At 42.8% G+C, this 14,588-nt stretch overlaps 1 protein-coding gene across 7 annotated transcripts in view; it reads left to right on the forward strand.

Moving 5' to 3' along the window:
* The window catches only part of LOC124216896 (uncharacterized), a 176,067-nt gene that overhangs the window by 157,377 nt on the left and 4,102 nt on the right, over positions 1 to 14,588 (forward strand). For all 7 annotated transcript variants that reach the window (XM_046621976.2, XM_046621973.2, XM_046621972.2 and 4 more), the window contains one exon: positions 13,485 to 14,120. In XM_046621976.2, coding sequence (XP_046477932.1) covers positions 13,485 to 14,120 — 636 coding nt within the window. The remainder of the gene's footprint in view (positions 1 to 13,484; positions 14,121 to 14,588) is intronic.

The raw sequence follows: 14,588 nt of genomic DNA on the forward strand, positions 1-14,588 counted from the left end.
GTTGAAACATTTCTAGCTGTTGGAGTAGACTGTACAATCCTGTGTTCGATACAACCTTAAACAGACGGGTTTTCGCGCTGTCTTCGTTCTCCGGTAGGTATACTAGCTGCACGAGACTAGCAGAGAGACTACGGATGGTAGTTGCAGGGAAAGCTAAAAGCGCGCTACGGAGAACATCATGGTTATGAGGAAGGTAGACTCTATTGTGCTATTGCGTTTCAATCTACAGTAGCTATCCGTTGTTATTAAGGTAAAGGCACCGAGTGCGCAAACACATCGAAGCGAACACTGTTCCAACAATGAAATCGCGGGTGTCCTCTGCGTGTGTTACGATCACGTAGTACAGAAGCTGCGACGACGGTAGAACCTGGAGACCAAAGTTGTTCGGAAAGCCGGTCTCGAGAGCCATAAAGCGAGAAACCTAGCGGAGGGGGTGAAACTTGTACAGAGACATCGATTATTCTCCAAGAAACGCGGCGCATCAACGAAAATTAGTAATCCAGCTCCGATCGCTTCCCCTTCCCCTCAACCCCCCCCCCCCCCCCCCCCCCCCCCCTCTCGCCCCTCGGGCGGATTGATCAACCCCGTTTTCCATCCCTCGGGCAACCCGCCCCCGTATTCTGCCGCGTTTTACCCATGGTTCACCGCCCAAAGACTCCGACGCTCCGGTCTTATGCAAATCGATGGTAGTGCGGTATTATCCTAGTTTATCGGCTGCTCACACATACCATTTCCACGGTTTATGTATACATTGTATATAGATAGGTATGTATTATATAGATACCTTGGTATTATACGCTCTGTTGTGCGACACTTCGCAGCCGGTTTCTATATCTATCAACCCTGCAGCGCGAATCCCATCTTTGACAAAAAGCCAAACTCACGCGTCTCGTTTTCGGGACCGTAATCGAGACTCTTGGATAATTTATTGTCGTGCGAAATTCGGTCCTCGTTCGATTTGATATTTCCACAATTGTTGTCAATGACGGATCTCTTGCGTTGCATTTTAATGATAGAAAAAAAAATCTTCGTTAATTCGTATGCAATTTTCTGGTTTTATAAATCTTCCAAAGGATCGGTGAATTTATAATATTATTCAACGAATATGCGTAATAAATTGTACACGAACACTGCGGATTTAATATTACAAGTCGCAAAAAAGCACCGAAAGTTAAAAGTTTCCGTTTCTTCGAAACGATGATTACACGGCTCTTGAGGTATAATTTCTGATCATCGCGGCATCTTATTATACGTTCGAATAATTCTGATGTATGAATGTTCAAGTGCGACATGCCCGAGGTTGTAATAAGATACGAACTTAATATGGTTCGAGCTTACTTATCTCAGGGGTAGTTTAGCGTCTGATTTATCGGACTGGATCCCGGAAGTGTCGTTACGGGGAGGAAGTTGAGAGGATGCGAAATCGTGTCCCATAATTAAACCGTCCAACAAACCGGCGACAATTTGTTTTCCGCCCGATGAATATTTGTTTAAATTCGAGTTGGAGAGAATTTTTCGTTTCGATCGAAGATCGGAAAAAATCGGGACCCGAGACTTGTTTTCCCATTGCTATTTAGCGAGAAACGGTATTGAATTTACGGCAATTAAATTACGACGTACACCGGAAAAGCTGAAGAAAATTTCGATAACCTTTGAATCTGAACTGCGGCGAGTCTCTCAATGTATAATAAAGACTGTCTATCTATATATTAATAAAGATGGGGAAAAAGTTTGAAGCGGTCAACAATTTTGTTTGCCTCGCACACGAAGCGGGCAAAAAGTCTATATAGGTATAAAGGTAGCAGACCGCGGTGCAGGAGGCGTCGAGGCTAGACTCATTTTTCATAAGTTTGAAAAACAGCACCGGTGTCGGGCGTAAATTTGAATTTCTGAAAAGGTTTGAGCGGTTCGAGCGCCGCGCTTTTCCGGAAGCGCAGAAGCGTGGGGAGGAAGAGGAAGTGGAAAAGAGAAAATAAGAGAAGAGACTGCTCGAGGGGCATATGGCGCGGAATTTAGCGTCGTTTTATTGGCTGCTCCGGGACGCCTTTAAGCTATCGCCGCTGAGTCCTTTGCACCGAATTTGCTTCCTGTACCTCCTCCCCGCAGGACGATTACGCGTGCCGAGCATCAAAGTACCTGCACGACTTTAAAGTCTCGGTGGTATCGGAGAAAAATTATATTCCGCCTCGTAGCAAACCGGTGTTTAAAAGATTTTTCATACCCCTGCACATCGGCGATTCTCTCTCAACGAATATCAAATTACACATGTACGTTTCTACGTCGGTGCAAATTATACGATTTTCTTCTACAGGTTCGAGAACAACGGAATCTATTTACGAGCATTGAAACAAACGAAAGTTTGAAAGATGTTTCACTTTGGGAGGAAAGCAACATTTGCATTAATTACAATGCGAGAAGAGCAAAAGTTGGCCAAATTTTAACTTCGGATAAACAATATTTTCCGAATAATTTATGCAAACCTTGCAATCTACATTGGTGATTAATGCAAATCACAGATTTTCCACCGTATTACGTCATGCAGGATGTTTCGACGTCGCATAATTGAGGAAGCAATCGATCCTTAGAAATGAAAATTCGACGACCAAAGAATTCCTCTGACGAGTTTGAGAAAGCAAAATTCAAGCCTGTTAATTTCGATACGCTCATCGCGATGTCGAAATCCTTGCACGGAGCATTCGCTGCTCGAACGTTGTATTTACGCAGCTTTATCGTGAACTTTTAATTCATCAAAGCTTTCTTCCTTGTTTTTCTCCAAACTCCGGAAGGGCTCGAATCCTCCGAAAAATATGCGCGAATCGAAACGTCCCTTAATCAGATTTCCGAGAAGACGGACTTGGCCTACGCCTACGCAACGTACAAACCGCGGGCGAGACTTTCGATCGGATCGATTAATGCGGTAATTGAGGAGACTGAGGAGGAAGGACCAGGAGGTAGGCAACCGAAGTGCGGAATCGTGTAGCTTTGCCGTGTATTCGGCGGGCGAACCCCTTCGGCACCGGTCGCCGGGACTTGATTACGATCCGGAAGTGGTGGAAAATTGAAATTCCATGGGCGAAGGGGCTGCTTCGGAAGTTGGGAAATAACGTCGGGAGTCCGGCGGTGCGGAATCGGGTTCGCAGATCGCGTTGCGGGGCGGGTTTCACCGAAAACCAGTCTTCCTCGGGGAAAAACCGCGGGGCGATTTTCGCGAAATGGCAACGCCGCCGATGAAAGGTACAGCAGCGGAGCAGAGGGACGAGGGCCATGTCGTCCCGTTATGGAAACGGGAAAGCTGGATGAAAGGGTTGGCGGAAGGGGATAAGTGACAAGTTGAAGGATTGCGACTGCAGCGTTCTGCGCTCTTTTGTCGTCGATCTTTCCACCGAAGATCGAGCGTCAAATTTATCCAAACTTCGAATCTCTGATCGATATCCGGGGAATCGAAGGACCGATGGATCGATCATTCGGTCAACGAAGTGACGAATCTAACGGTCGCAAACTGGATCATGGATCGGAGAAACAGTTGAACAATCATCTCGGATATTCTTTGAAGTAACTTGTACAGAAACCGATCAAGTTCGTTTAAATCGTTGGAAATATCGAATTCCAGATCACCGAGTGATTTCTATTCATTTACAATTACTTCCTAGCGTTATCTCGATTTTATTCTTTGGAAAAACCTCTAGAAATACCAATAAAGATCGTTGAAATCATTGGAAACAACGAATTCCATATTACCAAGTGATTTCCATTTTATTAGATTATCGAATCACCAGTACCCGGAATTATAATTCCCTTGAGATCATGGGTTGAAAAACGAATCGACACGGAGAGTATCGAAGAGGCGATATAAACATTAACACAGGGTTTTTTGGACGATACACGGCTATCCGCTTTTTCTCAAATCTCACGCTGATTTTGCGATCCAAACGTCGAAACCTGAAGCCCCTGGACCCTTCAAGGCGCCAGTGAGTCCGAACAGCCCTTATCGTTTATAGTCTCTCAGCGACATTAGAAAAGAACAGACGATCGGTCCTTTCTCGTCCATTTGAAATAAAAGTCAAAGAATAGATTGAATTCACTGCGTTTAAATATTATCCATCATCCCATTCCCATTAAAATTTACTTCCAACGACTTCCTGGCGTTACATGCGATGTTCTGTAGCTACACCCTATTCCGAGGTCACTGAAAATCGCCTAGAGATGTCGGGAGCCATATGGAATCTACTCCCAAGTCTGTATTAAAAAATTGGGATCATTCTTTCAATTTCCGAGGGAATTGTCGAAAATGCTCGTGGTCGAAGAGCGGCCCTGGTAAAAAATCCTCCGCGGTTTTATCCCTGCCAATTTTCACCCACGAACCGGGTACTTTTGCATGCATGTTACCATCGTGCACTGCGCCGCTGAATTATTATGCCGTGGCCGACTTCGGTTCTCCGCCGAGAACCGTACGGATTAAAAAATCCACCTCGCGAAAGCTCCCGCGGCTACGTAAATAGAGGACTCACTCCGGTAGGCTAGCCGCCCTGAAACCTCCCCCGGCGGCCAGCTTTTAAAGGAGATGTTATTTCAACGCCACCCGCCGTCGAGCCATTAACCGGTAAACCGGTAACCGTTAAGCCGACGCGGTTTCACAATATTGTACGTGTGTATGCACGCGCGTAACGTACATACGCCATGATTTCATGGTTTCTCGAAAATTCATCCGTCAGGGGCCGAAAACCCGAATCTACGTTACACGGTTTAATTGCTGAAAAGAGAATAAAAAAATTACAAAATCGAAAAAAACGTGAAGCCGCGCTTGATTTTTATTTCGCACGGTATTGTATTATCGAGGGATTTTAACTGTTTTTAAACTTCCGTTCGTTTTTTTTTTTTTTTTTTTCTTTTCAACCACAGTTGAATAATTGTAAATTTACCTTCGACTTCTTCGAGAAAGTGTTTCACCCGCGTCATATATTATATCCAGATTTTTTTTTTTTAAACTCTCGCAAGGGAATTAACGGTGAGAGGGTATTTATTCGTGTTTATTTTCACCGATCACGTGATTTCAAGCATTATTTCAAACACATCGTTGCGTGAAATATTTCTCTGAAAATTGACTCACGATATTTACGGAAACTGATTGACAGTATACTTCGGGAATTCAACAGCAAAGAAAATGCTCTCTCAATTTTATCTTATCAATTGCGTCAAAATCGGGTCAAAAAACGTGAAATTAATATCGCGCCGAAGACTCCGTCCGAAATTCCATCGATATTTTCCACAGCAGCTGTAAATCACGTCAATTTTTCAATAATTACGTGTAAGATCGGACGAAAATTCAGAGCTTTCGAGTAAAATAAAATAAAAAAAATAAATAAATTTACCGGATGCTTCAATCAAATTTCCAATACATTTAATACTCGTGTAGTTCTTAATTTAGTCGGTTAAAAATCAAATTTTTTCTGCAAGACAGTTTAATAAATATACATGCATGCGAAATCATGCAATACACAATTCTCTAGGTATTCTGGTACAAGGCTCTGTAATAATCGAATCAACGAATACGTGCGGATTTGAAATTGTCTGGAGAAAAATTTTCGCACGAATAATTTTCACCCCCGTTAGTCTACACAGTGTCGCGAGCTTCGAAAGCATGCAGCATATACTAAAATTTCGACGAACAATCAGTCGATTTAACGGGAGTTACACGCGGGACTGCGCGAAAAGTATTTTGCCCTCTCCCTCCCTCCCTCCCTCTCTCTCTCTCTCTCCTCCGTCTCTCTCGCGCGCCCTCGTATATTGATTATATAACCGGCCGAATATACTAACACGGCTAAAAACATTCACCGCCAACCCCCAGCTGATATGCCGATCTTAGAACCGCAACCCCTATAAATGTCGTCTATCCTTGCTCGCTACACCCCATGCTGTCTGTAAAATCCGTTGTCGTATCAGCTATACCGTATACAATCCACTGCGGTAAGGGAAAAGATGAAAGAAGGAAGAGAGGGAAGAATGTTCATTGTTTGTTTTTGTTTTTTTTTTTTTTTTTTTTTCACATTTCGAAATCGAGCTTTTTTTTTTTTTTTGTTCATTTTATAAAATTTTACCCGAAACGGGGGGGCGGGGAGGTAAATTTCGCCAAATTTTCCGGCTCTCCGGTTTATCCATTTCGTTTTCTTCGTCTTTAACTTTCTCCTTTCTTGGACCTATATATCTTGTTTCTTCTCCGCGTTGACGAGGAAGATGGGAGGATAATTTCTCTTCGTATAGGTCAGTGAGGTCGCGAGATAACGGAGCATGGATGGGGTTGGGTAAGGCGGATGGGGGGGGGGGGGGGGGGGACGGGGGACGAAAAGGAAATGTATCGAGGGTAGAAATGGGGTGACTTTGTCGGACGTCTTTCCCTCGGCATCCAGCGACCATTGTCTGGCGGCCCTGTTACCGCCTTGACAAGGAAAAGATTAATACCAGAAGGTGATGCCTGGATCTTCGTTCCCGCGACTCGAGCTGCAGGCGTGAATCGAGCCTGAAACATAATTTTTGCCGTCGTCGCGGTTATTTCACTTTCACTACACATCATTCTTCGCGCGTTGTAACACATATTGGACCTTTTCAGATTAGACATCTCTTTTATTTATTAGGTGTTATTTTTTTTTCTTTTCTTTTTTTTTTTCTGGAACAGGTGTTAACGTCGATTTCTTCCGAGCTAACAAAAACCTCTCGAACTATATTTTGTGTATAAGATTTTTAATTCAGATGCTGTCTCGTTCCAATGACTCGTGCATTTTTGAAAAAAATAAATAGTGTTAAAAAATTACATTCATCCCAGTTTCTTCGAAAAACATTCAAAATTATCGTGTTATACGGGAGTTATTTTAATTTATATAATAATAAAAATTATTAAAAAATAATTTTCAGTATATAATAGCACCGTAGGTACATAATATATCAGACTACTTCAAATTCGGAAAAAATGTGTATAATTTTTTTACTTTGTTGTCGGAACATGGTCTGAATATGTCATATATATATAATTCGGGGGGTGAAACGACCGATATCGATTATCCGGCTGCAGGGCGATTCAATTTTCGAGAACAAACACTTTTATCCGTGAAGGTTCGAAGAACTCTTCCTCCGCCACGAGTGCGTGGGAGAAGAAAAGAGAGTGAGAAAAGTAGGGAGAGAGAGAGATGTGGAATAGGAAAACTGACGGATGAATGGATGCCCGGAGGACAGATGGACCGAGGGTGCAAGTTTTCGGCTGAGGTAAAGAAGATATTGCGCTAAGGGGTACGTCACTCAGGATTTTCTATCGCCTCAACCCACCCCAGAAACGAGACAGACGTTACGCGCCCTCTATAATAATCATTTCCCCAAACCTTTACCCGTCCGCCTCTGATGTGTCAATCAACATTTTTAACCACGCACGCGAATCTGAGAGAAAGAGAGAAAGAAAAAAATAAATAAAAAAAATCACATACATTTCCCGACGCGACGAAACGCTTATCTCTTTACACCCCCTTTGAGCGTCATTTTCTTCCGTGGAATTTCACCGTATTTTTAGTCGCCGTTTAGAAGGCTCGCTTTGACGGGACGAAGGGTAAGAAAAATTGAATAAATTACGTAGGGGTGCGATTCTAAATTATTTATTTATTTGTTTGTTTGTTTGTTTGTTTGTTTTTTTTCTCCGCGCCTTCGTCATCCGATCATTTTATACGATCTTTATAATCTCTAGACTTTTCAGTTTACGATTATATCCAATCCGCTGCTGTCCCGAACGTTAAGCTCGTTGTTTAATTTCCGCAGTTATTTTGAAATTATTTGATGAATTGAATACAGCAGCGACAAGACGATCGAGCTGTTTGATTCCGGCGTTGATTTTATAATAACAGATGCGAACAAAATCGCCTGATATTTATTTTTTTCAACCTAGCTGCGACTATATATATATGTATACATATATTAGGATGGTCATTATTTAGGGTATTGACAAATTTTTGCCCACCGAAACCTTTTTTGTATTTAACTTAGTAATTTGAGAAAATTTGTAAAATAAATTCACAGACTGTCAATTATACGGCTTAGAACATACACTTCAAGAAAAAATCTGAAAATGAATTAGATGAATTTTATATATACCCGTTATAAGAGTAAAACTACTCGAAACTCGATTTACCGATAGAAAATATTACAGTCTTCTAATTTCTACCGAATTTCAGCTGCAGCTGTATTATTCGCTTCTCTATTCGTCGATCCTTATTACCTGAAGTAATAATTATAATAACGAATGAAAACAGCGAACGAGTCGAACTCAGTTCGCGTACCGATTCAGCAGTTTGTACCCAGTTGAAATATCACTCGCTGCATGTTTCAAAATCGATGAAAATTCCCCTCCAATTTTTCCCAGTATCGTACAGTCTCGTATAGAGTGCAGGATGGGTTGAACATATGCAGCGCGCCTCGATCAAACAGTTTTTTTTCCATAACACATACGAGAAATGATGACAATTCCTCGATATTGAATTCCGTTCGTCCGCAAAGAGCGCGTTAATTTCAGTCTATCGTATATTCTTTGAATTACAGACAACTTTTTACTCACTTTTTTAGTTTTTCTTCTCTTTATTTTCCCCTATTTTCCTATTATTAATTCGCGAGCGCGTATACCAATACCGGGAAATGCATTTTAAACTGAATTTCGGTATATTTCCAGTGAGAACTTCGATAACCGTATGTACACCAAAATCATACACAAATACGAACCGCGTTTAGTGGGGGAAAAAAATATCGTAACGATACGTTGAATATTTATAAATTGTTGCAGGAAAGAAACAACAAAAAACGAGGGACAACATTCTCGAGAAAATTTAACCGGGTGCAGACATTTTTCTTGTTTCATTTTACTTGTTTTTTTATCGTAATTTCGACGCGATCATTTTCCAAAAAGAGGACAGATTACTGTTTAACTCATAAAAGTTTCGTGATTCCAAGAAAAAATTTTCAAGTTTCTAACAAATAATTCAGAACGATATCCGCTGCGTATTGCGGAGAAGTAAAGACAAGAAGAAAAAAGAAAAGAAAAGCAGGGAGCTCGGGGTAGGTGAAGAAAGAAACGAAGAGAAAGAGGGAAAAATCGGGCACGGAGATTCCGTGTATGAACGTCGTCGCTCCGTAACGCTGCTGCGTCTCTCCTTGCGCATATAACGCAAGCACCGCGCGGTGGTAAAATGGGATAAAGAGTAGTTTCATCCGTTTACGGTCAGCCCTCCAGACGGGAAAAAGAGCCCGCAGAGAGTTTCGGCGCGGAGTAGTAAAAGGAGGCAGGCCACGGGTAAGCCGCAGAGACTTCGCGTGGAGGAGTCAACATCCAGGGAAATGGGGGGCCCCGCAGGAACAGGTGACCCGTGTCGGGTTCAAAGACGCGCCACTGCGAATCCTAAGCGACGTGCATTCGACCCCGGCAAAGGATCGGAGGAAACCCAACCGCCCCCCCCCCCCCCCCCCCCGCCCCTCATGCCCAATCTACCGTAGAAACGTGGCTTTCCTTTGACGTACTACCAGTTATTTTCCATGCTCCAATCCTCGCCGCTGCACCCCTTTTCTGGCTTACCTTTTCCCTGAATGGGAGATGAAGAGGACGGCAAGGGGGGCGGAAAGGGAGAGGGAGGGGGGGGGGGGGGCGGGGAAAAGAACAGCGGAAGTGGAAGAAGGAGAAGGAGGAAGTCGTCTTTCCTTTTACCCAGTTACGCTCTCTTCTCTACGATTTTCGATCGTACTTTGATATATATACATATATATATATATATATGTATAATATTATACGTATGTGTCTACATTCTACGTTATACACGGTGGGAAAAATATTTCTTTAACCGTTTATAGAACGAATTACTGATATTCGTTTATTTTATACATTATGTAGATAAATAGGAAATAATTTTGTTCCGTATTTGTGGTAATTGAAGAAGAAACTTTAATCGACTCTGAGGAAATTTTCGTTACTTTCTATTAGAACGATTGATTTAATGATTTCATTGCAGTGAAAAAATTGATCGGTCAGAGAACGATATTATTCATTAATTTTATCATGATATCGCTAAACGTTCCGGATTTATTGAATTATTATGTTTTAAAACTGTGAAAATGTCTTTGCTCGAAACGTGAAGAAAAGCTTATAAAACGTCCATGCTTTGGTTCATACGATCTCTTGAAAAATCGTTAAAGTTGTACCAAATGCGTTGGATTTCACTCTACGATGGCACGTTTTATTCAGAAAACTATATTTTGGGTGTAGATTTATGTAGAATGAAATTATGTTATAAAATCAATAAAACTCCTTAGATCGATGAAGAAAAATTATTTATTTCATTATAGAAGTAATGAGATATTTTTTCGTATGAAATATAACATTCCCTGCCAATTGTTTCGCAGAATCAAAGAATCAATCGAATAATGATTCTTCTCTTTTCTAATGCAATTATTCGCGTTTCTGTGCCAGGTCTTACACTTTACGAGAAATCCGTCCTCCCGTGAAGGAGTTTTAAAAAAAGGCGATATCAAAGATTGGCTCTGTCGCCGCCATTTTGCAACGAAATGATGATAAAATTTTTTTTTCATACTTCAATACGTGTTAAATGGACCCTCTGAAAAGAAATTCTATTCCATTTTCCATAGTTCGAAAATAAATCGACAAAGTTGGGCCAATTTTTCGGCCGTTAGAGTGGTTGTTACCCTTCAACTTCTCCATCTGAAAGAAACGAGTTACTTTTTTCACGATCTTAATAAGGATTTTTTTTTTCCCGACTGCTCGTTTAGCTTTCTTTCCTATTTTCTCTCTACCGATTCTTTTAATTTCCACTTTCTCCTCTTCCTCCTCCACCTTCATCCTCTCTTTCTCTTTTCATAGTCGCGTCTATTACGATGCTGCGAAATAGCGCGAGGGGTGGAAAATCGAGTAAAAAAGGTGGCGACGGGAGACGGCCGGGGGGGTGGAGGTCCGGCCTTTAATCAGAAATCGCGTAATGAAGCGAAAAAATCAAGTTGCCCTTTATCGGAAGATCGAAGGGCGAGGTACAGAGAACAGGGGCTGCCGCTGTACAAAAGCTCCGAACGTATTCGAGACGTACGTACATAAATACATACATACATACATGCATCACGTGGCTAAAGCGAGCGTAATTAACCATAAAAATAACGAGATTTTTGCGGTCTCGGATCTGACTCGACTGTTCGAATTCCCGGGCGCGGGACGCAATCGATGGGCGCACGTATATAAACTACCCTCTGAGCAACTCTTTGAGGAGGGTGAATACGCGCCCCCATGCGAGTGGTTGTGAATGGCAGAAAATAGCGGGCAGGTAGAGCGATCGAGGGGCGAAAGGGAGGGGTGAAAGTCGCTGGCTCTCCGCTCGACTGCCTCGTCAGATTTGTCTCATTAGAGTCGGCATAGTGTTCTTAGGGCTGGTTTAAGCTCTCGTTATCGAAGCTTTGTTCCCCGTTCTCCTATTTCCCTTATTTTTCCTTCACATTATCCACGATTTTCCTGGCTATTCACTAGCGACACCGAAAATGTAACAATTGCCCATAATTGTACATAGCCCGGGTGTTTTACTCAAAAATCGCCGCTCAACGCCAGCGGATAGGCAACAAAAGTGACATCCTGAATATGCAGGTTGCCGATCTTCTGGCGTTGAGTGCCGATTTTTATGAAAAGCTCCAGGCACGCACCCTAATTTATATTTTTCTATCCCCCTTTCCGTTTTTTCTTTTTGGAACGAAGTTCCTTATCGCTCGTTCACCGTAGGGGCTAGGCGGAAAAAAACGACACCAAAAAACCGACACTTTTTGGCTATAGTGCTCGTTTGCTATAGTGCGCGCGATCTCCCTCTCTCTCTCTCTCTCTATTCCAGCGTGTGCGCGCGCTCTCTCTCTCTGTCTCAGCGCTTGGGGTGGGAGACGGCAGCAGCGGTCTCTCTCACTCACAGCGCACGACTATACTTCGCCCCTCTTTCTCTCTCCTACAGCGTACAACTATACTTTGGGCCGCAGCGCGCTCTCTCACAGCGTACGTCTATACTTTGCCTCTCTTTCTTTCTCATAGCTTTCCCACTTTCTCTCTCTCTCTCTCACACAGCGCTCGGAAAGAAAACAAGCGGCATCAGTATATTTATATCTTTCAAAAACACATTCGTACGATTTTATTACCATTCCTTCATATATTTGATTTTTCATTTAATTATTCTTCAATTAAACGTTCTTAATTTATTCAATGAGCAGTAATATAGCGTAAGGAACTTCGTTCGTACCGGCTGTCCCATGACAGCTCTCATGTTTTTTTTCTTTTTACCAATTGTCGGTGCTCTTTTTATCCTTTAATTCTCTCTCCCTCTCTGTCTCTCTCATCTTCAAATTTTATCTTAAAACGTGGTGTGTTTTTTTTTTTTTTGCCACAAACTCATCGCCCATTCGACGGATTGATTTTATCCCGTTTGGAATACCTCGCGTTTCTCCCCTTCCCTCGCTCAGCATCGCAACAGGCCAGCAACCGCGGTTCTTTGTAACCTTATCATGTCTGAGTTCTTCGATCTTGAGTCAGCTTGCTGTTCCCTCGGCAAAACCCTCGCAATCAGTCTAATACCGGTACCCCAAAGCAGTTTGAAACGCCCCCTCGGCATCACTTGACGAGCTACTTATGCAAGCAACCGAAGTAAAGACCTTTATCGGTAATTATTACCAGTCGTGGGGGGAATCCATTTCCTTAATGCACACAGCGGCTACATTTTCCCTTTGCGTTTATTATTATTATTATTATTATTATAACGTTGTAACGAAATCGACACCGTATAAAGAAATTTCGTATATAGATGTATACATACGAGTATATAGAAGTAGAAGAAAAAACTTCGCACCTCTGGCGAACAGTTCGAATGTCAGATGTTTATTTAACAATTGCGGTGAAGATTGTTTGAAGTTCTTCTCTTCATGAAGTGTTTATATGAAATGCATCCAACCGAAAATATAGCGGGTTGTTTCGTGTAAATGTTCCTAAGTTATATCCGACTGCATTTATGCAATTTAGTATACATTTTACCGATTGACATTTGTCACATTATTTACGATCGACTGAATTCTCACTCTTTCTAGTAGACGTCAAATATTGAACTATAAAAACAAATGTCGATCAGTAATGTGTATCATGAATTGCATAAATGCAGGCGGATTTTGTTGAAGCGTACGGTGCATTGCATAATTATAGGCGGGTTTACTTTATTTATCAGTGAAAGTGGTCGGTATCTAAAAATTCAAGTCGTTGAAACCTTTGTAAATAAAAATTTGAAAGAAATAGCGATTATTCATTTGATTCCAAATCATTTACCGAAAAATTATCAAAAAAATTGGAGAGTGGGTGAAACGTGACGCGTAAACTAGGAAACAATGTACCACAAGAAAGTAAATAAACAATATGGTCCAAGATTTGTAAAGTCTTTGTCTTCTTCCAGCGAGTTCACCGGAGCCACGGCAGTGTCCGTACCTCGGTAAGTTCACGGTGACGGGAATGAATCGAAACCAGAGAAACACGCGGGAGAATCGGCGGATCCACGAAGTTCACAGGGACAAGGAGAAGGTGCGCCACGCCCAGGAGAAGACGTTCGAGGTGGAGGCGAGGCGGGCGAACAACGATTACCTCGTTCACGAACGGCGAGGCAGGAAAACGCGGTCCAATAGGAGGGTGGGCCGCTCGCCTCGGGCCCCGCGAGGCGCCGAGGGGCCCGAGGACCTCCTCGAGGGCGCCGAGGACTTTACGAGACGGCAGCGCCGGTTTTGGGGCCCACGAAGTGAGGAGGGGGGCGGCGACGGGAAGCCGGACCTTGTTCAGTCCCACGTCGACTACTTCGGGGACTACGACACCGCCTCGCGACCGACGAAGCGCAGCACCCCCTTCGACCTCGCCGACGTAATCAGGCCCCGGCGGGCCTTACGGACTGACGCCGAGCGTGACTCTTCGGACAGGAGGGAGAAACGCGAGGAGGAAGAGTCGGGGTGCGTTTCGGAAGTCACAACCCTCACCGTTGGATGCTCAACCGCTGACAGGATGGAGTTCCAGGGTGATTGCGTTGACGACGATACCGTCACTGGTGAGTTTTCCCGCTCTTTTTCAAATTATTTTTACCAATGCTCAGTGGGTAAGTGGGCCTGAAGTGAAACCGCGTTAGCGATCCGGTAGCTTCTTTATCGACGGGAGTTGTTTAACACGCAATCCTGTGAAACACGCAAAACCTCATCAGGGTAACCGTCTTTAACACTCTTTATGAAGTCAACGATTAAGACGAAAGAATAGATGTTGCGGTAATCGCCCCGATGATGAAATTTTCAGTTTTTAGTGGTGCTACATCCTTCGAAGTCTAGAGAATCATTTAAAAAATATTTATTCATCGCAAATCTTTGATTCTACGAAAGATTCATTTTTTCAAGAAAACGGCATAGTTATTTCTGTTACAAGTGCGAAAATTAGGCGATTTCCAACGGTTACAAAGATGGTGATACGAGTCAGATATCGCTCATCCGAACGTGTGACATGCGCTATTTCATCCGACACCTGTGAA

This window comes from Neodiprion pinetum, chromosome 4 (assembly GCF_021155775.2).
Source record: "Neodiprion pinetum isolate iyNeoPine1 chromosome 4, iyNeoPine1.2, whole genome shotgun sequence".
Lineage (NCBI taxonomy): Eukaryota > Metazoa > Arthropoda > Insecta > Hymenoptera > Diprionidae > Neodiprion > Neodiprion pinetum.